Source organism: Eublepharis macularius, chromosome 1 (assembly GCF_028583425.1).
Source record: "Eublepharis macularius isolate TG4126 chromosome 1, MPM_Emac_v1.0, whole genome shotgun sequence".
NCBI lineage: Eukaryota > Metazoa > Chordata > Lepidosauria > Squamata > Eublepharidae > Eublepharis > Eublepharis macularius.
In genome coordinates this window covers 218,271,639-218,299,011 of record NC_072790.1, presented here as the reverse complement: position 1 = coordinate 218,299,011, position 27,373 = coordinate 218,271,639, and the positions used below count along the sequence as shown (strand labels likewise).

At 44.1% G+C, this 27,373-nt stretch overlaps 1 protein-coding gene across 3 annotated transcripts in view; it reads right to left on the bottom strand.

Annotated features, from left to right (window-relative positions):
- Positions 1–27,326, bottom strand: part of CTSB (cathepsin B) — a 38,049-nt gene extending 10,723 nt beyond the window's left edge. The window contains exons 1-3 of one of the 3 annotated variants that reach the window (XM_054987804.1): positions 27,274–27,326; positions 2,108–2,261; positions 631–716 (exon numbers count right to left, since the gene is read on the bottom strand). In XM_054987804.1, coding sequence (XP_054843779.1) covers positions 631–716; positions 2,108–2,233 — 212 coding nt within the window. In that variant the 5' untranslated portion in view covers positions 2,234–2,261; positions 27,274–27,326. Of the gene's footprint in view, positions 1–630; positions 717–2,107; positions 2,262–6,706; positions 6,729–11,582; positions 11,716–27,273 lie in introns of those variants that run through there. The other 2 variants (XM_054987791.1, XM_054987796.1) reach the window with 2 other exon arrangements.
- Between the last annotated feature and the right edge of the window lie 47 nt (positions 27,327–27,373).

Here is a 27,373-nt window from a genome sequence, read left to right as displayed (position 1 = left end):
GGCATTGTAGTTCCTGACGTTTCGCCAGCAGCTGTGACTGGCATCTTCAGAGTGACACTGAGAGATCTGTCTTTTGGTGCTACACCTCTGAAGATCCCAGTCACAGCTGCTGGCGAAACGTCAGGAACTACAATGCCAAGCCCACGGCAATACAGCCCGGAAAATCCACAACAGCCATTGTTCTCCGGCTGTGAAAGCCTTCGACAATATATCAACCCCAATATTGTTGGCAAGCCACCATTTCACAGCACTCCCAGTCAGCTTCCTGCAGTTTGCTAGTAGGTTGTTACCCCAGGAGAGGCAGCTGTCATCTGCATTTTGCTGTAGGGATGGAATATGTGCATTTAGAGATAATGCCTTTGATGTGTATTACCAGCAGTCTGTCACAAGTCCCCACCCACCTGGACTACACTATACTGAATACTCTTTCTGAAAACAAAAAGCCCATTTTTTGTTCTCCCCATTTTCTCATTCCCAAAAGTTTACACGCTTGAGTGCACTTCTCTGGTACCTTAAAAAAAGGTAAATAAGCTCTCCAAGAAACAAAGATACCACAATCCAAAAAGCCCCCAAGTTATATACACACACATATGACAGGATTAAGAGCAGAGAATTAAAGGTAAACCTCACCTTGCTGGAAGTTTGGGGCCGTGCAAGAATGTACCACATAACTTTTTCACGTAACTCATGTCTACATTGTGAAAGTTATGCCCAGCCTTTAAAAAAGAAAGAAAATTTAAGATGGTCCACAGTTTACAAGGCAAGAATACAGACAGTACTCAAGGACTCCAGCAGCTGAAAGCAATGAGCTACAATAATGAACCAGGTGGTCCTTTTCATCACAGTAAACACACCTACAGACTACTCTTTAGTCATCAGTGGCTAGGTGGTCTATAGACAGCTGAAACTGTAAGTCAGGAGTATAGGTGTCCAGCACACAAAACTATGCTACAGCATTTTGCTGTCATGGAGGGCCCGTTCTCTGCCAAGGCAAAACCCTGTAGCATTGTCGAGGCTCTGTCTGTTCCAAGTTCTTCTCCTCCCTACCATTTTGTTTCCTAACACAGTAACACTTTCATGATAATATGGTTTTTTTGGCACAAACCAAAATGGTTGTGGGTAAAATTTTTGTGCAGGACAGAACAATGTTCTAAGCAGGTCAAGAAGCTTTGAGTAGGAAAGGATTATCCTGCAGACTAAGTGAAAGGCACCATCTCCTTAGATGTGATGTATGTTTTCTCATGGATTGTTCCAAGTTGGCGTGATACTTCCAATTTTAAGTTTCTTTTGTTTTTATCTTACGAAGGTGCCGTATTTGTATAAGGTCAAGTCTTACAGCTTACAATATTGATGTTACATATATATATTCACTTCTCAAATTTTGACTCACAGCTGACAACGGACTTGAGCAGTCTGGATCCAGAAGGACTAGGGCTTAACATGTCAAAACTTCAAGGCATGCAAAGAAATGGTGGGGCATTACAATAGTCCCAGATGCAAAGGAGCAACAACACATTGGCTGATTCCACACATGTTGGATAATGCACTTCCAATCCTCTTTAGAGGTCATTTGGAACTGAATTTTTTGAGTGTGAAACAAAAAATCCACTTCCAAATGATAGCTAAAGTGCATTGAAAGAGCATTATCCAACATGTGCGGAATCAGCCACTGTAATTATATTTGTCAGCTACCAACTGGCAACTTGCATCCCTCTAGCAATAGCTGGCCAGATCCAAGCAGAAGCTGATCCTCAAGGCTGAACATTGCCCCTGTGTACGCCCTCCAAGAGAGAGCAGTAACAGCCACTCAGGTAGACAGACATTTGGAGCACAGCAGAGAAGGGGCAGCAGTGGGTTCACCTCTTAATCCAGGGCAGAAGAGGTAGTGGCGAACAGAACTGGGTCTCAGCCAAGCTGGAATACCAAGCTTTAATTCAGAGAGAACAAGTCATACCTTGGTTTCCCATACCCACTCAGGACAGAATTTCTGCATGGCAGAGACAGCAGAAACCCAAACAAGGCATCAAGAATGGGATATCCCAGTGAGCAATCAACACTAGCTACGTCTTCTGACACATAGGCCATGCCCAACCCAAATGCTACTTACCTGCCAGGTAGTGTTGAGTTTGTTAACATAGTTCACCAAGTCCTGAGAGAGAGGAGGGAAGAAGGGGACACTGCGGGCGTTTGCAAGGGCTGCCAGGAGCCACAGAGAGGCCACGAACAGCAACATGTTGGCAAGCAGACTTCTAAGAGGCTACCTGAAAAGACAATTTCCACATCTGTAATAAACTAGCCCCTAAACCTGATTTACCTGATTTCTGTCAATCAAGTATATTCTGAAGGAGAAGCTTGCATATCTTCTCTGCCTGATGCAATTCTTGGTCATCACAGAAACAAGCAGGCAAGTGGCTATTTGTAAGCTTGAATTACCAGTATATTAAGGAAGCATATAAGGGGCGGGGGGGGGGGGGGGGAAGAACATTACACTGGAGCCAGGCTAAGAGACCATACAGCTCCACATTCACTATTTTGCAGTCAGATCAGGAGAAAATTAGGATCTCTTAACACAATGCAGATATTAATATAAATTTAATAATTGGTTTCAAGGTCTGTCTGCCTTGAAATGTCATCTGCTAGACTGGAAAAAAGAACAGCGTTTCCTCAGTATGGTTTTAAATGGCTGGGAGAGGCAAAGAGCACACTATCACAGCCTTTTCCCACCCTGAACACAGGGCCCACATCAGTGGTAGAGCACACTTTTTGCATGTAGATTCAGGCCCCAGCGCTTCAAGGTAAGAGGATCTATAGTAACAGCACTTGGATGAGGCCCACTGCCAATCGGCACTGTTCCTGATGGCCCAGAATTCTAATTTGGGATTTACACACTTTCAGTTTTCCAGGAGCATCCCAAAGATCTGTGGCAACATCACAGTAGCCTCCACTCGTGCTAACTGCAAACACAACGGTATGTGATTTGCCTACACCATACAGTTTTGAATTAATCTAAAAGATATTTTTGCTCATTATGCTGGGAGGGAAAGAAGCAGATGAGAACTTTGATCTGTTAGCTTGGTTCTTATTGGCGTGCTCAGAGACAACCAAGCGGAAAAGGTCAGGAGATACCCACTGCCTACAGGAGGAATTGATACCAAACGTAGTGCTGATTTCACGCATCTGGAGTCTCAATTTAACTAACAGGAAACAAATACTGCGGTAATATGGTGGATGATTGCTATGATATGGAAAATGGCAATGCAACTCAATAGGTAACCACACAAAAAGTCAACGGGTAAGAGCAGTAATACTTTTAGCAGCTCACCGAATTGACGTGAGCAAGTGTAGATCATAAGCAATAATACAATCCTCTTACAAAGAAAGTCTCTGGGTGCAGACATATATTTTCAGAGTAGCAAGGTTGCTCTGGAAGCACTCCCCCCCCCCTGCAATCAATCCTTGAATACTTTTGTTCCAAGACTCACCTCTGAAATACGCAACCTTTGCGTCTGAAGCAGAAAATACCAACTGGCAGCCCCCACATCAACTAGAAACATTCCTTCCCAACACGAACAGTTTTGCACTATTACAGGCTACCCAATCATGGTGAAGGACTGGTATACGATTTCTAATTGAGCAGCCAGGCTAGCCTCCCATGGTGGAGGTATGGTCTTCCCCAGAAAGCAACTCGGTCTCATGAATGTTAAACCTATCTTTGTTCTGTACCGATTCAGACAACAGGTAAGGAATGATACGATGGAATGTTCCTCCATATAAAAAAAGGTTCCTGTGCATCAAAAACACCTCTAGCTCTAACTAGGGCAAGGTATTTAACCAAACTGTCATTTTTAAACCAGGGTGAATTTCAATTTATATTAACACAGCATCAGGAGTGTCAGAACATCATGGTATGGATGGCCTAGAATACCTAGCACTGGTAAATTCTTGTAGTCTTCTTTAGAACCAACTTTTTAAGCTACCATTCATTCTTATCTGAAGATACCACAGTGTGAAGATAAGACTGAGTTTGCCCATTTTCTCAAAATCCAGTGGACATTTTTAACTAATGCAAACAAGTGTTTTAAGTGGTATGTATGAAAAATGTAATCACTTCTTGACCAATACTCATTAAATTCTATATCCGAGTCCTGCCATCAGCATCACGGAATCCATAATCCCTACTTTCTAGATAACAGTTCAGCCAGGAGTGGGTGCACTGTATCAGGAGTGGTCTTTGATTTGTGATGTTTTTCCAACACTTTGCCAGACCCTGTGCTTATCTGAACACAGGGGCTCATGTCCACAGGTCACTGTACACTGATTATGTCATTTAATCTTTTATGAATTACAGAAAGCAGCAATGTGAATGTGTCAAACTGCGAAACTCCTTTGGATGGAGAAATTTGTGCCTAAATTCAACAATGCTGTTAATACAGACATTTAAGCAAAAACTGTCTGCCAAAAATGTAATCAACCACCACTAATAATCCTTCACAGGTAGAACACTGAGGTTTTCAAGGCGATGCAGTAAACATCCCTCTTGAGAGATCATGCATGAGGCAACATTGCCCTCACCAAGACCACTGGGTTATTGGATTGTTAAGAAATGGAGTACTACTACTGATGTAATATTGCAGGGACAAAGAGCAGAATCTGGTCGTGGCCACAGATGCCAGCTACCAGAACATCAGACTGGTGAATCGTATGCCAGCCCCTCACTAAAGGCAAGTTTCCAATTCTTATGGATGCAAAGATTTGCTGGGAAATATGCTATGGAAATCACAAATAGCCTAAGAGATGATGACAGTGGAAGGCGTAGTCCTTAGTACCAGCCATACTAGAAAAGCAAGAATTATGCCAAATGGACACATTTCCAAGTTGCCTAATTTACGCTCTGTACTAAATTCTGCCCCAAGGTAATAGATTCTCTAATAAGAGGAGCTTAGGTCATGTATGCAGAGTCTGGACTGATCCCAAAGCAGCCCTCAAGCATTCGACAACTCAATGCTTAGTGAGGACAGGATGCACTCGAGCCAACTAGTCTTTCACTTAACATCTCTTTTGCTCCATGATCCTTCCAAAAATATGTATCAGTACTTCAAAACAGATACTTGCAGTTAAAGCTACTCTCACTTTTTCCTGTTTTGAATACAGACTGATCAGCTGCAGCATAATGAAATAACCTAAAAGACAAGTAAATAAATGAAACGTAGCGTCATGAGGCTGAGAACTACCAGACCACACGGGAGGCTAGTTTCACTTCTGAATATTCTCAGGAAGATCTTTCTGCTGTTACAGCCAACGGTGGCACTTTACAAAACATCTGAGAGGCCGTAAGACAGAGTCATGATAAGAAGAACAGATACCAGAGGTCTCGAGGCTGCGAATCTAGTTCCAATGGTTACATGCAAAACACCTCTCTGGTGCAAAGGGCAAGAGATTGTTTTCCACCTGGGCTGAAGTCTTGACCGCTCACAGCTTCTAGCTGCCTCACCTCTTGAAAGCAGACTTTGATCTGCAGGACTATAACCACATTTTTAGTCATGCAAGTAACAGTAGGGACAAAACCCTAAATAATGCACTTGCAGGCCTAGGAGTTCTGATGAAGCCAATGCAGCTGCCTTCCAAATCAACAGATGTGTTTAGAGTCATGAATGGAAAACTTTGTTCTGATGCTTCAATTGCAATGGGTGGAGCCCCACCTTCTCCTGTTCCTTCCATGGCTACTGGAGCTCTGCCATTGCTCACTTACCTGTACCCCCCACCCCCAGTCTCCACTGCCTGGCTACCTTCCCATCAATTTTAGGGCCATTTGAGAATGCACAACTGGGTCATCAAAAAGAGTCCAGTAGCACCTTTAAGACTAACCAATTTTATTGTAGCATAAGCTTTCGAGAATGCATCTGACAAAGAGAACTGTGATTCTCGAAAGCTTATGCTACAGTAAAGTTGGTTAGTCTTAAAGGTGCTACTGGACTCTTTTTGATTTTGCTACTACAGACTAACACGGCTAACTCCTCTGGATCTACCTCTGGGTCATGGCTCCTGAGTGCTAGAAATTTTACCCCCCCTCACCCCTCAAGTTATGGGTTTGTTTTTGAAAAAGCAGCAAGTATAATAATAAAAAATGACTTTGGGACCATAGTTCACCGGTAGAGCCTCTGTTTGGCACACAGAAGATCCCAGGTTCAATCCCCAGCATCTCCAGTTAAAGGGATTAAGTAGCTGGTAATCTGAAAGATCTCCATCCTGGAGAGCCACTGCCAGTCGCAGTAGACAATGCTGATGTGGGCAGACCAACAACTGACTTGGTATAAGGCTGCATCATGTGTGTTCTTAATTTCTAGACAGATTTGCCTTTTATTGTATTTTTACCCTCCCCCAGAAGTGGCTTCCGAAGCAGATAACAGCAATTTAAGACAGAAATTAAAGGCATTCGGGAAAGCAGACCTCAGGGAGGCTGGGCTCTAAACGATGTGAAGGCATGCCAGACTGCTTCCTGTTCTCCCGCTGGCTCACAGATCTTAAAAGCTGAACTGAATGTGGCTCACCAGCTATGTAGGACCCCTAACAGAGGGTTCAATAAGGCTTGTGCTGCTGCTGCCTGCCTGGGACTTGTACGTAACATGCAGCGGGTAGGATACCAATTGTTCCTGCCTGCCCTCTGATGAGCTAGCGTTTTCTCTCCGAAAGATGTGCAGAGCTTTACCTTGTTGAGGGATTCAAAGAGCAAGTAGCACAGCCTGGATATATGCAAAAAGGCACCGATGGCCCTTATGGAAGTGACGTCTTCACATATGCAAGAGGATGAGGTGGTAGAAGAGACTGAACCACTTCAGACTCCAGGTAGAGAGGCAGTGTGGTGCTGTGGTAAGAAGTGTCAGATTAGCATCTGGGAAACCCAGGTTTAAATCTCCATTCTGCCATGGAAGCTCACTGGGTGACCTTGGGCCAGTCACACACTTGGCCTAACCTACCTCATAGGGTTGTTGTGAAGATAAAATGGTGAGTGATGTAAGCTGCTTTGGGTTCCTGCTGGGGAGAACGGTGGAGTAAAAAAAAATGCAGTAAATATTTAGAATGCTTCTCTGTTAACAACTCCATGCAAAAAGAAAGCCAGCACAGCAAGTCATGAGAGGTGGCAGAACATCTCTCCCTGCTATGCTAGCTTTCTATTGGGGTTTCTTTTTTAATGTGAAGGAACTTCCCAAACCTCCTGCAGTCTGAAGTGCTGCTGTCCTGTCTACCACTTCATTCACTGCCATGTGTGACAAGGCTGCAGGGTATTACGTATCACACACTGAGACTGGCAGCCAGGCAAAATTGTTGCAAGGAAAATTTGTGTGTGCTGCCCTCAGCTCCTTGCAGGAAGGATACAAACGGGAAAAGAATTAGGGAGAGGGTAGGCTGTAACTTAAGCACGCCTTCGGACATTTTTATTTTTGCTCAAGCCCATGCATTAATTGTGCACTTGGAGGGAAATTTCATTTTGCACTAACATACAGGTGGTTGTTTTTAAGCAGCCTATGATTTTCATAGACACTGTGTAAGTGCACATCTGAGTATACCCTTAGTACGCATATACAATGTTTGTCATTGCCCAAGAACAAAACCTATGACCAAAGGTCATAACTTTGTTGCACAAGTTTTTCAAGTTACCAGGGGGTGGGAGAGACTGATGCCTGAATCACAGGATAAGAACAAGACCCCAAATCACCATCACAAAGCATCAAGATAAGCTGGACAAAAACAGATAAGGCATCTCAGATAGAACCTGAGAGAAGCTAAGCAGAAGCCTCTTTTTCTCCCTCCCCTAATCCAAACACAAACTGCCAAGTCAGGACTTCATGGGAGACAAAGCCAAGGAGATTTTGTACTCTTGTTTGCATTGGCTTGGCTTTTAATATAAAAATCATAAAGAACAAAGCAGATGGTTACCTGTATCAGGTAGTTATGAAAGCCTCTTCCCTCCCCTGCCCACAAGAACAGCATAAATTCTTCTAGAAACACAAAGGGCCTCAAAGCAGCAGTTGAGCAGGAAAGGTGGCTACTGCCCAACATCCCTGCCACTCCTCATAGCAGTTGCTATAGCAGTGGCTTCTCTTCAGTTTTATTGCACAAGCTATCAGAACAAGTGGGATCCCCCACTCCAATTCTCTTATCGCTTTGTTACTCCCATAGTTTTCAGGTTTTGACCTTCAAAGAGTTCTTTCTGCATCAGTGTATCAGCTGAGAAACGCACCGTGGGGGTCGGCGATGGAAGTTGTGTGTTGCAAGAGATTCTAGGACACATTCAAGACACAAAGCCAACTAACCTGACACCTTGGCCAGGACTACTGGGCCTCACCGTAGTCATGCCAACCAAGTAGAACAAATCCAACCATTTCCAGGGAGGAGGCTGGTAGCAAGGGACAAGCTGTCTTTCAAGGAAGTCTGTTTGCCGCTACCAAGTCTTCCCATGGAGAAAACCCTAGAAAACTCCCAAAGATATGCCCAGAGGAGTCAACCTGCAGAGGATGGTGGTTTTCAAGTTGTGCAGTAAACAAGCTGGACCCCTGGCCTGAGCCTTGGAACATCATCAAGCCCAGAACTAAGCGATACTGAAGCAAACAAACTGTTAACCTTAGCCTAGCAGGGGAACATGTGAAGCAACGTAAGAAGAGGCAAACCCCATCTCACACTGCTCAGCCTAGGATGCCATCTGCTTTCCGCCATGATGCATGCTAACTGGCTGAGATTCAATCACTTTCAGCTGAAACAACCTCACAGGATTCGTGATAAAATGGTGTTGGGTAGGGGAGGGAGCTTGGATGCCACCCTGAGTTCTTTGGAGGAAGGTCAAGATAAAAATATAGAGCTTCCAGGGATGAAGAACTCCAAAAATTCTCTGATGTGAATGTCTGAGCCATCACAGCCTTCCTGCTCTGCTGATTGCCTGAACCAGTTTCAAATCATTTCTGTCATGGACCAAGTTCCAGCACTGAGAGGAATTTCTCCATACAGTAAGCTGCTTTTGAGTATTACAGGATGGTGATGTGCATACCACAGAAGTAGGGAAGCTGTGTAGAGAGAGTTTCTGAAATTCTAAAGGTCTGACAACTCTAGGAGTCTGGAAGATAGATGGACAGATCTTCCAGGAGCCACACCCTATTTTAACTCTACCCTTCTTCCAAGGAACACAGGGTCCTCTCAGCCTCCATTTTGTCTTCACAACTCTTTGAGGTATGTTAGACTGAGAGAACAGGCTCTGCCCATGGTCATCCTGTGACTTCATGGCCAAGGTGCAGTGGTGTTAGCACTTGTTGGATCATGGGTGGAGAATGTCTGGCATAACTGCACTTTATCCAGCCAAGCAGGAAACAGCCTCTGCTGCTGGCCCTGAAATGTCCATGGCAGCCTTTAAAAACCTCAACAGTTGGCAACTCTAGGAACAGAAGAAGCTCAAAGATAAGACTACTGAAAGACTAACGGGCAAAGCTTAGGCAGGAGGAGAAAGGCAAGGAATCTGCGGAACACACTCATATAGAGCCTTACGAAAGAAGAGTCTGGGAAAGTATGGAGTGAAAAGGGACAGGGAACTTTCCACAGATTACAATTTAAACCAGCATTGGAGTACTGTTGTGCTGTTGCCCCAGCCCCTTTACAGGTTTTCTGAGCTGTCCTTTGTCTCTCTTGCTTTACCCTTCTACCTCTGTCAGATTGAAACCCCATTATTGAAAGCCAATGATTCAGAAACTGAGCTGGCTGCAAGTCTCTCTTAAGTGACAGCATACATATGCCAGACAGGTAAATACCCACAGGCACTTACAAAGAAAGTCAGGGTTCACTGCCCTTTGGTTTATTGTTCACTATGGGCAGCTCCAGTCTGACTCCTCCTCAATCTTTTGTGCAGGGTGTTTCTTCCTCCCCCTTCTATCTTCCTGGAAATTGCGGAGACGCTTGTTTGCTTGGCAAAGCATCAAATCCACCACACATTGTAACCCCTTCGCAGCAAAAGGAAGTCTCACAAATCCCTCCATCAGATCCATGCAAGGTTTTTGCAAGAAAGCAAGAGCCTTGTGGAACCTTAAGGATTAGCAAAAGTATTAATGCGTACCCTGCCACAAATTCAACAGATGCACACAGCGTATCAAGGAGACAAGCAGGCCTGTGTTCATACAAAGAGCAGGAAGAGTCATATGGACTAGAACCCACCCATTACATTTCATAAACTGCTAACAGACAAAATAAAACAGTTCAAAAGCAAGAATAAGATGATGAGAGGCAACAGAAATGTCAGCACTGCCCCAACAGGGAATCAGACTTGGGCTGAAGCATACTTACAAACAAGCAAATGCATGGAGTTCAAGGAGGCTCCTTTCTAACTAAAGTAGTTTATGAGGAGGCTATTGGCCTGCAACCCATAACTTCAGATTATAATATATCCCTCATGCTTGGGAAAAAATCCACCTCTCCCATTTACACAGGACACCCTTCCCCACCTTACTAATGCTACGCCGATGTAAATATGTACTCTCACAAAAAATCCTTCCTATTCTCTGTAGTGGTTAGTGTCAGTCTAAGATCCAGGAGACCGAGGCCCAAATACCCACTCTGTCATGGAAGCCTGCTGGGTGACCTTGGCCAGTCACACACACTCAACCTAACCTACCTCACAGGGTTGCTGTGAGAACAGAACAGAGGAATGAAGAATGATGTATGCCACTTTGAGTACCCACTTGGGAGAAAGACAGAGTATAAATTAAATATATAAGATGGTATTCCATAACTGGACCAAGAATTCAATTCAATACAGCCTCCAGGGCTACTCCAAAACTGCAGGAAGATAACAGAGTTTTAGAAGACAAAACCCAACCCAATAAACAAAGCAAACAGAAGTAAGGGAATTTCCTCCACCCTTCCAATACATGCAGATGCATGAAGTAAGCAGCCTACTGAAAGTTGGCCTTTCAAAGAATCATAAAGGAGACGGACAGTTAATCATCATGGGATGTTTCCATAAACAGCAAAAAGGTGTGGTTTTGTGAATACGGCATAAAGGCCACTCCAAAAACACCTGGAGAGGGGCCAAGTTTCTAAAACTCCCCAAACCTCTACAAATCTGCTTGATCTCCCCCCGCAAACCGAACCACTTCCTGTTTTTAATTTCCACTTTAACAAGTACCTTGAAAAACGCATACAAATACACTAGATGTGCACAACAGAATTATTGGGGGGGGGGGGGTTAGTCTACCTTACCAGTTCACACACACCCTTCCTTCAAGTTGCCTCCTCAGGGCTTCGCTCCATCAAAGCTTCTCCACCCTAGACCCACTTTAGATTGCAGAGACTGCAATCGGGTGCCTGCCTGCAATTTTGGCGAGACCCTTGGGGATCCGCATGACTCATCGGGAATTCCGCTGCCGCTCTTTCCCCCTTAATAGCTGCGTACCGGATTGCAGCCTTGAAACTACCTGATCACCCCGCCCCAGGCGAAAAAGCAAAAAGAAGACCGCCAGCCCCTTCCTCTTTCTCCGTGGCTTTCCTCTAACCCTTGCTACAAGCGGGAGTAATGCTACATTCCACAGAAAATAAGCTTTCCTTACCTGCGAGCTAAAGGAAAAAAGAAGCCAATGTGGCTAGTGCGGCTCCACCCCGGGCCAACGGGCCGTTTCTTGCCCCTTATCTAGTGCAGCCCGCAGAAGCTCCCCCAACTGGGCGGCGGGCGCTGAAGCTCCTCCTGCTGACTCACCCCACGTGGCTGCTCCTCGCCACCCGCCGCAGCAGCGCCTGACTCTCGTCACATGACTCCTCTCCCCTACCCACCCCCTTCTCCCCCCCCCTCGAATCATATCATGTGATTTGATTTCCTTTCTGGTTTTTGCAGGCACGGAGGGTGCGGGGTGATTTACTCGCATGTCGGCCCCGGGGATCTCAGTGCTTGGAAGGTGCGCAGCTGCCTGTCCGCACGCGTTCTCCGTGGTGCCCAAGTGATGCACGGCGTAGCAGTGAGAAAGCCAAAGAAAGCCAAACTTTAATGGAGTACCCTGTGGGTTGCCAAGTGACCTCTGTACTTATACCTTAAATAGTATTAGTCTGCAGATGTTAGCAGGAGATAATGGTTATTTCCAAGCTGTGCTGGTATAATTTATTTACTCTGTTTATATCCCACCGTTCTCCTCAATGAGAACTCAGAGCAGCATACATTCCTCCAGTTTATCTTCACAACATCCCTGTGACTGAGATAAGTTAAGCTGAGTGTGTGTGACTGGCCCAAGGTCACTCAGCGACCTTCCATGGCAGAGTGTGGATTTAAACCTGTTCCTCCCAGATCCTAGTCCAACACCTTAGCCAGTACAATGTGCTAGCTCTCAAGCGAGTTAAGTGTGACTGACCAGGCACAATGCAGGTGCGTTTGCATTTTGTGCAGTTTGGCAACACAGGTTTAAGGCCAGTTTGACTCACAGAAAATCCTGTGCTGGATTTGGAGACAGAAGGATCTATCACTAGTAGAAAGGGAATGAGCCAGCAAGAGAGTTTGGGAGGCTGTCTAGCAGACTGTGGAACCCTGGAACGGATATAAAATGTAAGCTAGAATTGCCAACTAGCCTGAGGGTGTGGGGGTGGGGTGGGGGATGTGGCTGTAGATAGTTTCACTTGGGCAGCCATGTTGATCAAAGTTCAGAGTCCAGTAGCGCCTTAAAAACCAACAGTTTCCAGGGTATAAGCTTTTGAGAGTCACACTCCCTTCATCAGATACAGCAAATCCTGAGTCTATATCCCAGTCAGAAGGTGGGAGGGGTATTGCAAAGAAATAAGATAAGATGTGGAGGTACAATGGGAAATGTAATTAGCTTGATTAGAGCAGGGACAAAATGCAGAAAATTAACATCTGTAGTGAGAAAAGAATCCTATGTCCCTATTCGCGGGGGGGGGGGGATCTATTGTTCTATATCTGAATGAGGACCACCAGAGGCATTAAGTGCCAGGTCTCCCCCCTACCTCACTGGCATGTATAGGGACCTGGCAACACTAACTAATCCTCCTTTATCAGATATATTGTCGAAGGCTTTCACGGCCGGAGAACGATGGTTGTTGTGGATTTTCTGGGCTGTGTAGCCGTGGTCTTGGCATTGTAGTTCAGAGATCTCTGTCTTTTGGTGCTACACCTCTGAAGATGCCAGCCACAGCTGCTGGCGAAACGTCAGGAACTACAATGCCAAGACCACGGCAACACAGCCTGGAAAATCCACAACAACCATCCTCCTTTATCAGCTTCTTTAATTATGGTATCTGGAATGTTTCTGAGGTATTTTTTTCATGTGGGAAAGGTGGTGTTGTAAGAAATGACAACATTTCTTGACCACATCAGTTTAGACTCAGCAGTGAAAAGCTTTCTATTTAGAGATCCAGTGTGACATTATCAGGCGGTAGGATGCTGCAATCATTCAGGAATATGCTGAGGGTTGTCTTGAATTTGCTTCAGCACAAACAGAAAAAGACCCAAGGCCTACCACAGGTCTTCACAGCAGTTTGCCTAGGCAGTTTACCCAGATCCATCCTAAAACCTGGGCTAGGGTACCTCCAGACTCTGGAACCCTGGAACTAATATAAAACGTGAAATGGATTTCTGCATATTACAGTGGCTGGCTCTTATGCCTTCACTGTAGCTTGGTCTGCTGGAATTGGTAGGTGGCCCATCTCTAGCAAGCGTTGTCATGGACTAATGTCTGCAGACCAAGCTGCTGTTTCATGGCACAGGAGCAGCCTTGGGAGAAGCCAAACAGGGACCACTAAGACAGCAGAAGAAGCGAAGGGTGTTGTTAATTTCACATTTCTTCAAATGTTGGGGGGCTGAAATGGCAAGACAGGAACTTTATGCCCAGATATCCTTCAACCCCTTAATAGTTTTCTGGAAAAGATTCCCTTACAAGCCCTGATCAGTGCATTTGAGTGAACACACAAATATATTGCAGAAAAACCAGCGTAGGTTCTCTTTAGAAAGGAAACTGAGAAGTAGGAGCATACTTAATAGTGACAGTACACATTATATAGCCTACAGTCACCAGTGCATCTCTCTGAACCATTTCCTTACAGCACGGCCCTGTCCTCTGTGTAAGAAAGCCCTCCTGAATAATTTGGTTTTGCACAGTGTGTGGAAAGCCAGAAGAGCGGGAGCTTTCTTGATCGTGTCAGGCAGGCCATTCTGTAAGGTGGGGGTCACTACCACAGAGATTGTGTCTGTACAGACAGCTGTAGATTTTGCCCATTTGCAGGATGGCCACTGCAGAAGGCCCTGTTTGGATTAGTGAAGCTGCTTTGGTGGAGCATAGGGGGAGAGGCAGTCCAGCAGATATGAGGGAGCAGGGCCATGAAGGGCTTTACAGGCAGCCCAATCCCGTGCAAGTTTACATGATAGTAAGTTCCATTGAGTTTGATGAACACTTTTGCAGTGCAATCTTAAGGACTGTTAAGCATCTTAATCTTTTTAAGCCCATTGACATCAGTGGATTTAGAAGCGTGTAACTCTGTTTAGGATTGCACTGTTAATCAGCATTTGTAGTACTGCAATCTCAGTCATGTTTGTTGCCTGCCACAGGCTATACTGGTTGTGCAACAATGCACTTCCTGATGACTTAGCTGAACTGATTTAGCATGTAGATGAGGAAATGATGAGCTCAGCAAAGTGGTGGGTAAGAAGACAAGCTGTGCTGGATGGAATCTGGGTCTTCACCTAACATTTTGTGATTGAGCCAGCCCCTATTGTAGCCATTTTACCATGGCTCTCACTACCTATTCTCAACGTTTGAAAAGGTCCCACAGATTCGATTCGGTTTCGCTTTCTCAGCCATGCCGGACGCTCCTCTCGGCAGGTCCGGGAGGAAGCGACCGGGCACCCTGACCGGGCGGCTGATCTGCAAGGATTAGCCCCCAGGACTCCCAGTCAGGGAGGCAGGGTCCGGGACGCTGCGGGAAGAACCCCCCGAAATCAATGCGGGGGGGGGGGGAATTGCCCGTTTGTCCCTATGGAGGCCGGCAGACGTGCGCGGCGCCTTGAGTGCCGCCGGGCAACGAGAAACGGCAAATAAAAGAAACAGGCGGAAACCTGTAAACAAGCGAATCCCTTCTGTTCTACAAGCGTTTGTGAAGGAGAGGTTGATCTGAAGAAGACTCGCTCTTCCCCTTCGGTGAGTTCCAGGATTCGGCTGGCGCCCCCCCCCCCCCAAAATGGCAGCAAAGAAGCAAAGTCCCGCTCTCGGTAAGTCAATCTCGGCTACCTTGCAGAAGGGAGAGTCGCTCGAAGAGTTGGTGCGCAGGGCGGTGGTGGAAGCCATAAAACCCTTTGTTGACAAGCTGAACGAAACTGATCAAAGGGTGGGCTCAATTGAAAGCGAAGTGAAAACCATCAAGGAAGTAGCGGGGGGGGGCAGAGAAGTCTACTCTGGAAAGTGCGTCACTTGTGAAGGCTACGAAAAAAGAGCTGAAGTTGGTGGAGAACCAGCTGATCGGGCTACAGGTGGAACGAACGCAGACAATTTTGCGTCTCCAAAATGTGAAAGAGGAGGAAAATGAGGATCTGTGGGATTTGGTCTCGGAACTACTGGCGACACCCGCGAGGACAACTAAAGAAGAGGTTAAAAGCGCCATTTTGGAGGTCCGTCGGGCTTCTTCAAAATATGCAACAAAGCGACAGCTGCCTCGCGAGATCATTATTGACTTTTCATTTAAAAAGATTCGGGACACTATCCTATATAACTCATACAATGCGGATTTGGACTTTATGGGTCTTAAAGTCAAGATTTTAAAGGACGTTCCATTTCTAGTCCGGAAAAGACATTTTAAGTACAAAAAGTTCGCAGCTCTTCTGAGGGACCATGGAATAAAGTATAAATGGTTACTTCCGGAAGGAATATGGTTTAGACATAAAGATCAAGCCTATAAGATACTATCAGAAGATCAACTAAAGGATTTTGAGGATAAAAACCCGGAATTCCAGTGTACCAAGAACGAAGAAAAGGAGAAGCCTGAGGGGGGGGGGGAGGAGGAGAGCACCGCAGCTGCGGTTGCACAGAGAGAATTGCGTCCGGGACCCAGAAGGGGGAGGAAAGTTTAATTAGAATTTGAAATGTGTAATCTGTATGATTAACCACCCCATCATCATTTTATTGAGCTATTTTTTTTCTATTATGGCAGTATGAAGGGAAAACATTGAAGTGTAGTGTTGAATGTAGTTTATCCTTCCCTTTATGTCCCCTTTCCCCCGCCCCTTCCCTTTCTCTTCATCCTTTCCCTTTCCTTGTGATAGTCTTGTGTAGTATTATTGTAGTGTTGTGTAGTATACTGAAAAATAAAAAAAAAAATTTAAAAAAAGAAAAGGTCCCACAGATTCCACATGGTTGGGAGATGCCTGATCTCAAATTAGGATTGCCAGGCATGGTCTGGCAACAAGCAAGAGTCCAAGGGGCACATGGAGTGATGGTGCTGTCATGATGATACCACTTCTGGATTTTCCCTAGAAGTGGTATCATGACTCTCTGGGAATTGCTGAAAACTCTATGGTAAAACCATATGGTTTCTGGGGAATTCTAGAGTGGACTGGTGTCACTTCTGGGTTTTCCTCAGAAGTGATGCCATACTGTTGTTGATGGTGGTTTTTTAAACATTATTTTTCTTCTTCTGCAGGAGTGGTGATGGGAAACAAACCAGGGTGAAGCATTACCTGCCCCTGGCAGGAAAATGGCAACCCTAACACAAAGACTAACAAGATTGTATGACAGCATAATCTATTGACACTGTATTCAAGAATATGATGGCAGGGGGTCATTCCCCCACCCACTTTATTTAAAGATTTTGAAACATTTACATTTTTAAAACTAGAATGGCCAAGTTTTCAACTGGATGCTATGCCTAAGAACCCCAAATTCAGGGTGGGTCCTGAGGTCTCTTGGAATTACAACTGATCTTCAAACTACAGAGATTAGTTCCCCTGGAGAAAATACCGACTTTGGAGGATGAAATATATGGATTACCAAAGAGTTTAGAAGAAATGGAAATCTTAGTGTGATATCACATCCCTACATAGCTCCCTACCCTTTCCAAACTCTGCCCTCCTCAGGTACCATAACATAATATGCAGGGGACAAATATTTTCATATATTTAGAGTGTTCATTTTTTGATATTAGCCTGATGCTATAAGCATAAGAGCAGGCCAGGTTTTTTTTTATTTCAGGAAAATTGATAGTCTGGTTTAAGACAAATGGAATCAGGCTGCCCGATCCTTTGAAACCTGATTTGCTAGTTAAGTTTTGGGTCTTAGAAAGATGATGAAAATTGTTCTACTTTGTCAGGGCTTTGGATATGTGTTGCAGTTTCAGAAGAGGAGGTGGCAATTCTATTTTAAATTTTATGATTTGGGGTGCTTTGTGGATCCAAATGGTGTGGAAAGGCAAGATAAAAATCGAAGTAAGATATTATTCACTCCCTCATATCTGTTCCTGTTAACTTCCCCTTTCTTTTTCAGTCTTGGCTGTCTCTTTTGCCTAAATGGGGAAATAAAACGAAGAAGTGAATCTGAGAGATGGAGAAAAGAGAGCAATGATCTCTGAGGTAAATCTAAGGTTGATAACTGGTCTGAAAATGTGTGCCATCAAGTTGCAAGACAAGAGACTAACAGAGGTGATTTGCCATTGCTTGCCTCTGTGCAGTGACCCTGGTCATCCTTGGTGTTCTCCTATCCAAGTACTAACCAGGGCTGATACTGCTTAGCTTCTGAAATCTGTTGTGATCAGGCAACCCAGGGCCATCCAGATAAACTGTGACATTTCTCCCTGAGTCATATGGCAGCTGAGTTTGCAAGCACCGCAGGGGCCTGGTTCAAATTGTGACCGTGATGTGTGGGGAAAAGGGGCGGTGGTCTTTCCAATTTTACAGTTTGGGGTTTGGAAAATGGCATATGGGCGGGATGAAGCCAATTCCCCCCCCCCCCCGCACCATAGTCCCAACATGAATCAGGATCCCAAGGCACAGTTGTGATCTGTGTAAGAGTCAAGATGGAGGAACTGAGACCTGACTCATGAGAAAATGTTACATCTGGTTTGGCCCCATATATAGTTCAAGGTGCATCAAGCCATGGACCTTAAACTATGTGGACAAATGCACTATAGTGTAATTACCGTGATCTCTCTACAATACAATCTCTCCAAGAAATCTGTTAGCAGTACAAGAGCCTGAAGAATGGAACTTGAGAATCCCGAGGCTCTTTGAGAACAACATGTGAAATGTTTTCCACTTCCAAGTGTGATGTGAAGCGCAGCGAAGTGAGAAGCATGTTGACAGTAGCCTTGTCAACCCCACAAGACATTTTAGAATGGTAGCATAATATACTCCATGGCCCAGCGGATAGGTATGTCACAGTACAATTCTGTGCATGTTTCTTTAGATCAGGTTCCATGGGGTTTCTTTCCTGTTAAGAGTGTTTTGGATTGCAGCCTGATGGTGTGATCCTATGCAGAGTTCCTTCAGTCTAAGACCAATGTAATCAAGGATGCAGACACAATGCATAGGATTACATTGCTAGTTTCTTACTGCTAAAACAAAACGAGTCTTGTGTGATTAACAGATCTATTTGTGCTGTATGTTTTAGTAAACTACATGCACTTCATCACCTGCATGAAGTATGTCCTCAGATGGAAACAGATTTGGCATCAGTGTGTGTTGAAACATTATTTAATGAAAGGACTTCAAAGGGAGCTTCCAGCTTGATTGGATGAATACTTTAGGCTGTTCCTGCTTTGGGCAGGGGGTCAGGCTAGATGGTCTGTAATACCCCTTTCAGTTCTGTGATTTGGTTTCTCTCTCTATCTCATGGACTTATTGCAGTTTTTTTCAAATGTATTTCTGTTCCCAGAAGGCTCACAAACCAGAATTTACAATCATTTAATATAATGTAAATCTTGGGACCAGAACTTAAGCCATGGAGTGACGGTGATGGTGTCTCTGAAGCTCTGTCCAGGAGACGGGGATCAATCCCAGATCCTGCAGTGGCCTTTGTCATTGCAGTTGTCAGTGGAATCCATCAGAAAAGATGCTGTAGGGTGGACAGGGCTGGCTGGGGACTAAGCCCAGTCCTAAGCATCAATCAGTATCTTTTCTTATCAGCTTGTTACCACAAGAAGAAAAATGGGCTGGGGGAGGGGGTGACTGTCAGCTGCACTGTAGGAACCAGGGTTGCTAACTGGGTTGGGAAATTCCAGAAGATTTGGGATGGGCCCTGGGGACAGTGGGGTTTGGGGAGAGGAAGGGCCTCGTCAGGGTATAATGCCATACAGTCCACCCTCCGAAGCTTCCATTTTCTCCAGGAGAACTGATCTCTGTTGTCTGGAGATTAGGTGTAATTGTGGGAGATCTTCAGGTCCTCTTTGGAGGTTGGCAGTCTTAAACAAGATGCTAGACTAGATGGACTATTGCTGTGATCAGGCATGGTGGCTGATCTTACTACTATGTGTTGAATCTCAGGATTGATAGCTGTAGATCTCTTCCCTACTCTCTATTTGCCACATCTCCCCCTCACTCCCTTCCATTTGTGTGGATAAGGCTCTTAGAGCCAAAACACACGTTAAGAAATACCTAGGTTCAGCACGTGTTCTCTTACCTCAAGGTTTGCCGGGATCTGTAGGCGTCCTGGAAGCTTAAAGTTTAGCATTTACAGAGCAGCAAAAAGGGGAAGGGAAATACAGGCGCCTGTATTTTAAGCTTTAAGCTTCCAGGACGCCTTTAAGCTTCCAGGACGCCTACAGATCCTTTAAGCTTCCAGGACGCCTACTTTAAGCTTCCAGGACGCCTACAGATCCCGGCAAACCTTGAGGTAAGAGAACACGTGCTGAACCTAGGTATTTCTTAACGTGTGTTTTGGCTCTTAGTGCTCAGAGTCCATCTTGCATCCAGGTAGCTAATTTCCCTTGCTTTGAGTGACGTGTGATTCCTCTTTAATAAACTTTATTTCTGATTTTCCTCTTACGTATGTTCGGAGTGTTCCTTCCTTGGAATTCCTTCAATAGATTTAGAAGGGTGTAACTCTGCTTGGGACTGTGACTTACAGATTCTTAACAGTTGTGTAAAATCCAAGTCCGCCGCACTTTAGGCAAGGAATGAGAGACTACAGAGAAAAAGGGTAATTTCAATTACATTGTGCTATTTTAGTGTAGTGTAAGTTTCCAATTAGAAAGTGGGCTGTGTTCACACAGATGTGTCTGGGATATGCTTGCACCCAGCCACATATGGTAACCTGATATAGATGTTCAGTTAGTTTAGCAAAGCTAGCAAGATTAGGTTATCTACGCTTGCCAGCTTCCCGGCAGGGGGTGGGGGGGAATATCCTGTCTTTTTAACAGAACCTAAATGGAACATTATTTATCAACTGACGTCATTTATCTCAATGACATGAAAAGCTATTGCAGCACATTTCCACACATCAAGCCTCTATTAAAGGGACAGGACATTTTTCTCCAGGCCTGATGGCAACCTTGGTTATCAGCAATTCCTTCTGTTGTGAATGACCACTGTATATGTCTTCCATTCCTCAAAATTTTGGATAGAAAGGTCAGACGACACCTCTTGCATTTCATAGCATTTTACCCTCATTGTTTACAATTTTTTTATACCTGCAAAATATATGTTACTGGCCAGTAAAGGACAAACTGTGCATCCAATGACATGGGTATCAGGCCTACAAAAATGTATTCAACAATATATCTTTAAGGCACCACAAGATTGCTCTTACTTGTCTTGTCCCCCCCCCCCCGTGACCTTTCAGTGGTGGAGGGGAGGAGGGCTAATTTCTGAAGTGGCAGCTCTAACCTCAAGGCTTCTATGACATCACAGCACTAAAGCCAATTAGAAAGGGCTTGAAGTCTGATAGGTAGCTTCCAGCCTAAATTTATCTCAGGCTTAAACTTTTTTTCAAGCCACTGGAGAAATTGGTTCCCAGTAAATGTACACACTGGGCTTCACACTGCAAGTCTAAGCAGAGTCACACCCTTCTAAGTCCTTTGACTTCAGTGGAATTTGTCTGACATCTCGTTTGCATCTTCATGACCACAGTAAGTGCCCTAAAATATTGTTCACTCTAGAAATCCAGAGATCAAAAACAAGATGTAGATTTGTTCCCCGCCCCCCCTGTCGTTTTTAAATGCTTAAAAAAAATCCCCCAGGTTAGTTCTTGATATTTCTTCATTTGTTGTATTTCTCTCAAACCAGGGGAAAGAGTCCTGCACTCTTTTTCCTGCTTATGGTGGTATAAAGATAATTTAAAGAAGGGGTGTGTGTGTGCATATGGAGCATAACATCTGTGTCAGCTGTGAACATCTATCATATACAAAGTCACTATTGCTCCCTCCCCCTTCCTCCCCCTAATTGCCTCTTCTCTCTCCTGCTCTTCTGTATTTGACCAGTCTCTGTATCAGGCATCTGACGAAGAGAACTTGATTCTCGAAAGCTTATGCTAAAATAAAATTGGTTAGTCTTAAAGGTGCTACTGGACTCTTTTTGATTTTACTACCACAGACTAACATGGCTAACTCCTCTGCATCTATTGGCGATAGTCATCTGTACAAAGTGATCTCTAATATGCGCCATGCAGGTCAATCAATCAGTATACAGAGACATCTCATTAGTAACATACTCAGACTAGCATATTAGGGATGATACAGAGGGCGGATATAATGAAGAAAAATGGTATTGCATCAGAAGAAAACCGTGGAACCACAACAGAGTAATATGTGCAACAAACTGATAACACAACCCATACACAGTGATAGGGTTGCCATCTCCAAGTTGGGAAATTCCTGGAGATCTAGGGGGTGAAACCTGGAGAAACCTGGAGAAAGTCGGGTTTGGGGAGGGAAAGGAACTTGGCATGGCATAATTCCATAGAGTCCACCCCCCAAAGTAGCCATTTCCTCCAGGTGAACTGATTTCTGTGGGCTGGAGACCAGTTGTAATTCCGGGGAGATCTCCAGCCACTACCTGGAGGCTGGCAACCCTACACAGTGATCAGGGCTTTTTTTTCTGGGAAAAGAGGTGGTGGAACTCAGTGGGTTGCTCTCGGAGAAAATGGTCACATGGCTGGTGGCCCCGCCCCCTGATCTCCAGACAGAGAGGAGTTTAGATTGCCCTCTGCGCTGCTGAGAATATCTATCTATTCTCTAGTACCATGTTAATAAATGCAGCAATAAATCTGTAACATGCTTTAAGTTAAGACTTTTGCTAAGCCTTCCTCCTCTACTGTTTCAAGGGCTTGTTCCTTAAAAGTGCATCAGCCTGGCAACAGCTAAAAAATCTTCCTCTGACGCGAGGCCTGTGTTTAGCTGTACCGGTGATCTTAGTACAGTCTGACTGCTGAGACAGCAATCATGGGACATAAGAAAAGCGTATATTTGACAGAAAAAAGGAAGCCAGGCATAAAAACTGCATAGCAATTGCTGCTAGATGTTATAAAGTGTTTTTAAAACTCTTTTTTCCCCTATCAAGCCTCTTAACCTTCTAGAACGGCAAATGTATCAAGAGTTCTAACTCTCCCCCCATTATTCTTACAATAAACCAGCGAGGAAGGTTAAACTAAGGGACAGTGACGGGCCGGTTAGCATGTTAGTGGCATGATTTGGGAGGGGCTGGGATCTGAACCTGGATATCCCCAATAAATCCAGTAGACTTAGTCTGAAACATGAGAGCCAGTGTGGTACAGTGGTTAGAGTGCTGGACGAAGATCCAAGAGACCCAGGTTTAAATCTCCACTCTGCCACGGAAGCTTGCTGGGTGACCTTAGGCCAGTCACACAATCTCAGTCTAACCTAACTAGTGGAGATAAAATAGAGGACTGTGTAACCTACCTTGGGTTCCCATTGGGGGGGAAAGTGGGATATAAATAAAGTGAATAAATAAAGGAGCTTTGACTCAAAAGCAGAGCATCTGTTTAGAATGCAGAAAGTCCTAGATTCAAATCCTGCACTTCTGTTTAAAAGATCTCAGGAAGAGGCATCGGGAAAGGATTTTGTATGCCTGAAATCCTGGAGGGCCACAGCTAGTCTGGATAGACAATCGTGGTCTAGACCAGTGATCAACTCCGCAGCTTCATATATCCACATTTCTGCAAGGGACATAATATTGTAGTTTATTGCAATGTTTATTGTATGTATACCCTCCCTTTCTTTGCTGCAATGACCTCTGCCTCTGTAACCTCCTTTCTTCATTATACTGTGTCATGCAACAGTTTTTGTTGCTTTGTAAACCTGAATTGTTTATCAGAAGTTTTTATAATCTGGTTGATTTTTCCCCATGTTTCTGCTTTAAGTCTCAGTAAGAAAGGCAGGCTACAAATGAAGTTAACAGTACAGTTGGTGGTGGAGAGTGCTGTCAAGTCATTGCTGACTTATGGCGACCCCTGCTGGGGTTTTCAAGGCAAGGAACTAACAGAGGTGGTTTGCCATTGCCTCCCTCTGCAATCCTGGTCTTTATTGGAGGTCTCCCATCCAATTACTAACCAAGGCTGACTTTGCTTAGCTTCGGAGACAATAATTCCGCACACGTTGGATAATGCACTTTCAATGCACTTTATCAATCGTTTGAGGTGGATTATTTGTTCTGCACACAAAAAAATCTGTTCCAAATGATCTATAAAGAGGATTGGAAGTGCATTATCCAACGTGTGCGGAATCTCTCCTGATGAGATTAGGCTCACCAGGGCTATCCAGGCCAGGGCAATGGTACAGTTAGCACTCACTTAATATATTACATAATAAAAAGCATTAATCATGACCAGCATCAGTTGGAGTGGGGATGTTAGGGCGTGGTCCTCACTCACTCTCTCTGAATGTCTCAAATTGTCATTGTTTCTAACTGGCTTCTCTTTGTAACATCTCCCACCTTTCTATTTTTTGTACATTCAAGTCTAAATGTATCTCCTGTGGATGTACAGTTCTATGTATCTGAGAAAATGAACTCTGATTCATGAAAGCTTATGCTGGAATAAATAGTCTTTAAGATACCGCTGGACTTCTGTTTAATTTTACCACCAACAGCATTACTGGCGTAATACCATAGCACTGCTCTATCAGTTTGTATGCCAGATTTTCAAAATTTTGTTTAGTGACCAGGAGACTAGGGAGCAAGCCAGACAATATATGAGAGATCTATGATTAGGTAATGCCACATTTTTAAAAAAGGTTCAAGCAGCTTGGGCAGCGGCAGGGGAGGTGCTGAATGGGGACTGCTTCTCGCCTCATGCTGCTGTTTGCCCTGCAGGTAGAAATATGTGGCATGATGCAGCCTTTTTGCCAGTTGGTGTTGGTGACAAATAAAGAGGGAGGCTGGGAGATCTCCCTAACATAGCAGCACTCTGAGCAATTGTTTTAGTGCACTGGCATAAATTTGCTTATGGTTCACACTTGGAATACTGGCAGTGATCCACCGCTATCATTTCCCTTTCTGTAAAGCATTGCTAAGAAGCTCCCTTACTGCCTTAAAAATTGCCAACCATTCCCTTCATATACTGGGTATTCTAGCATTCCAACTGCCCTTTCAATATACCTTAAAATTTCATTTTCTTTTAAAAATAGACATGTTTTGTTCCGTCATGAGACACCTTCGGCTATGGAGCAGAGCAATAGGTTAAAGCTTCCTCCCTAGCACCAGCACCTCATGCAGATCCCAGTTTCTCCACATCTGCCTTTTAACATTGTCCCTTTTGCCTTCACCTACTATACTTTGCTTGCTTCATATTGTAAGTAACTTCCTGTAGTCCTGTGAAGAAACTTCTTCCATTCTGCTTGATGAAAAATCTGGTATACCATGTGTACCGCTTGGACATATTCATAATATAGCCCTACAAAATATATGCAGGCAGACATCCATTTTGTATCATAGTAATGCAACACAATTTTTTCTTGTTTGCAGTGCCATCTAGTGGCCAGGTTAAAATATGACTGCAATTGATTTTCAGTGGTAACAGTCCATCAGATATTTGGGCTGGAAGTTTTTGGTCCTTCACCAACTCGGATTTTATCCAAGAATCTAGGAATTAGTGAGGTATCGATTTAGTATGTGGCATATTCCAAGTAGTGCAGATGTTTGCAGATGTCCACTTGTTATCCTGTCTATGTCAGTTTCACCTAGATGTTTAGTTTGTCCTTTTGGAATCACACCTAGCCATCCTATTACTACTGGAGTAACCATTGTATGTCTCACCCAGAGATGCTGAACTTCAAATCTTAGATCTTGACATTTTGTTATCTTTTCAGTCTCTTTTTCTTCCATTCGACTGTCATCTGGGACAGTTTGACCTTAACACAATAATATCTAGAGTATTATGTTCTAACTTCTTATCTGTTAGGATTTTGAAATCTCACATGATTTTAACTTTCTCATTTTCCACAAATTTCTTGGGCTTATGTTCCCATCAATATTTTGTAGATGGTAGGTCATACTTTTTACATAAATTCCAGTGCAGCATTGCAGCTACTTTATTAAGGCATTTTTTATAATCAGTTTGTGTGATCTTACTGCACCCACTGATGAGATGGTCAACTGTTTTGTTACATAATTTACACTTGCTATCATCTGTGGGCTTTTCAATTTTCCCTTTCATACAGTTTGTTCTTAATGCCTGTTCTTGTGCAACTAATATAAGTCCTTCTGTTTCTTTTTTCAATATCCCTTGTGTTAGCCATTTCTAGTTGTTACTGATGTTGACTTTATCCTCAGTATCCTTATATACTGACCATGTAGTAGTTTACTTTGTCATAGTTTACTTTATCCATGCAGTTTTTCAGTGTTGTTGTTATTAATGTTATTGACAGTCCCTCTTTTTCACTGAGACTCAAGGCAGATTACACAATATAAATCAGCCAGGGACCTAGGCCATGAAGGGCTTTGTATGTGATAGACAAAACTTTGAACAGAGCCCAGTAACTGATGGGTAGCCAATGGAGTGACTGCAGAATGGGAGTAACATGCATGCTCTGCCTAGCTCCTGATAATAACTGAGCTGCAGCATTCTGCACCAGCTGGAATCTCTGAGTTGACTTTAAGGGGAGGCCAATGTAAGAGTGCGTTACCATATTGTGGATCCAGGTGGCCAGGTTGGCCGTGTTGAGATATGGGACCAACCTGTCACAGAGACAATAACGTGGATAAGGAGTTGTGATTGCAACAGCTGGTTTCACCCTCTTCACATGCTCATTATTCAGGCATTGATCATAATGTTTGCACAGAGATGCAGAATTATGCAACTGGAGCCTGTGTACGCTGGTATCTGGGCTCAGAGTCTCCTGTGCAGACAATATGAACTGTATGTTCTTATTGCACAAGCCTATGCTGGCTTATATCTTAATTTCATCAATTAGAAAGGGCACCACTGCACTGACATACATGGAGATCTGAAGTTATATAGTCTCTTGGGATCAACACTGGTGTATAATGTAGTGGCTAGCATGTCGGACTAAGATCTAGAAGATCCCAGTTCAAATCCCCACTGCAGTAAAGCTCAGTGGATGAAATTGGGTCAGTCACTTGCAAGCAGCCTAACCTACCTCACAGGCTTGTTGTGAGTATAAAAATGGAAAAGGCAGAGCCATGTATACTGCCTTGAGTTCCTTGGTGAACAGATGGGAGGAAAAGGTACTAGATAGATCATAGATAAAGGTAGTCAATACTGTACATCAGAACAGAGTACATTTGAAACATTCGTTCTGGAACACATCTAAAAATGGCTTCATACAATGGAGAAGATACAATGGTATAACAGGATGCAGTATATACAAAATCTTCCTAAATTGGTTCCGTCTGTTGTCTAGCATCCCAATCATATACTCATTTGCTTGGAAGAAAGCCCCAATGTGTTCACTCATGCCTAAAGCAAAGAAAATATGCAAATGAGTAACTGCCACTCCGTTTGCTCTTCAAAGTGGATGCTCCCATCTTTATATGTATTGGGACAGAGGTTTAACCAAATGTGTCTACCACTTTCACATCTAATATGGCTCGTCGGTTCTGAACAGTTTCAGAATCTGGGAAACCCATGCATTCTATTGCAAGTTCTCTATCTCATTGCATTTTTCCAGCACCAAGTATTGGCAGGCAAAAAAGTGTGGATAACCCCCCCCCCCCCCACGCACCAGGACATGCTACGAACTAAAAGAACCCTTGGAAGCCAAAAGATCGACAGCTGAAACTTCCCCCATAACCTTCCCCAAACTTTATCGTTTGTCCCTGTTATTTATCTCATTATATATTTATATACAGACCTTGCTCCTCTGCTGGAATATTCCCGTCCTCTGAAGCTTTTGACCTCATCTGTTTTGCTTTCTTATTGACTTAACCCTTGGCTATAACCCTTTTCCTTCC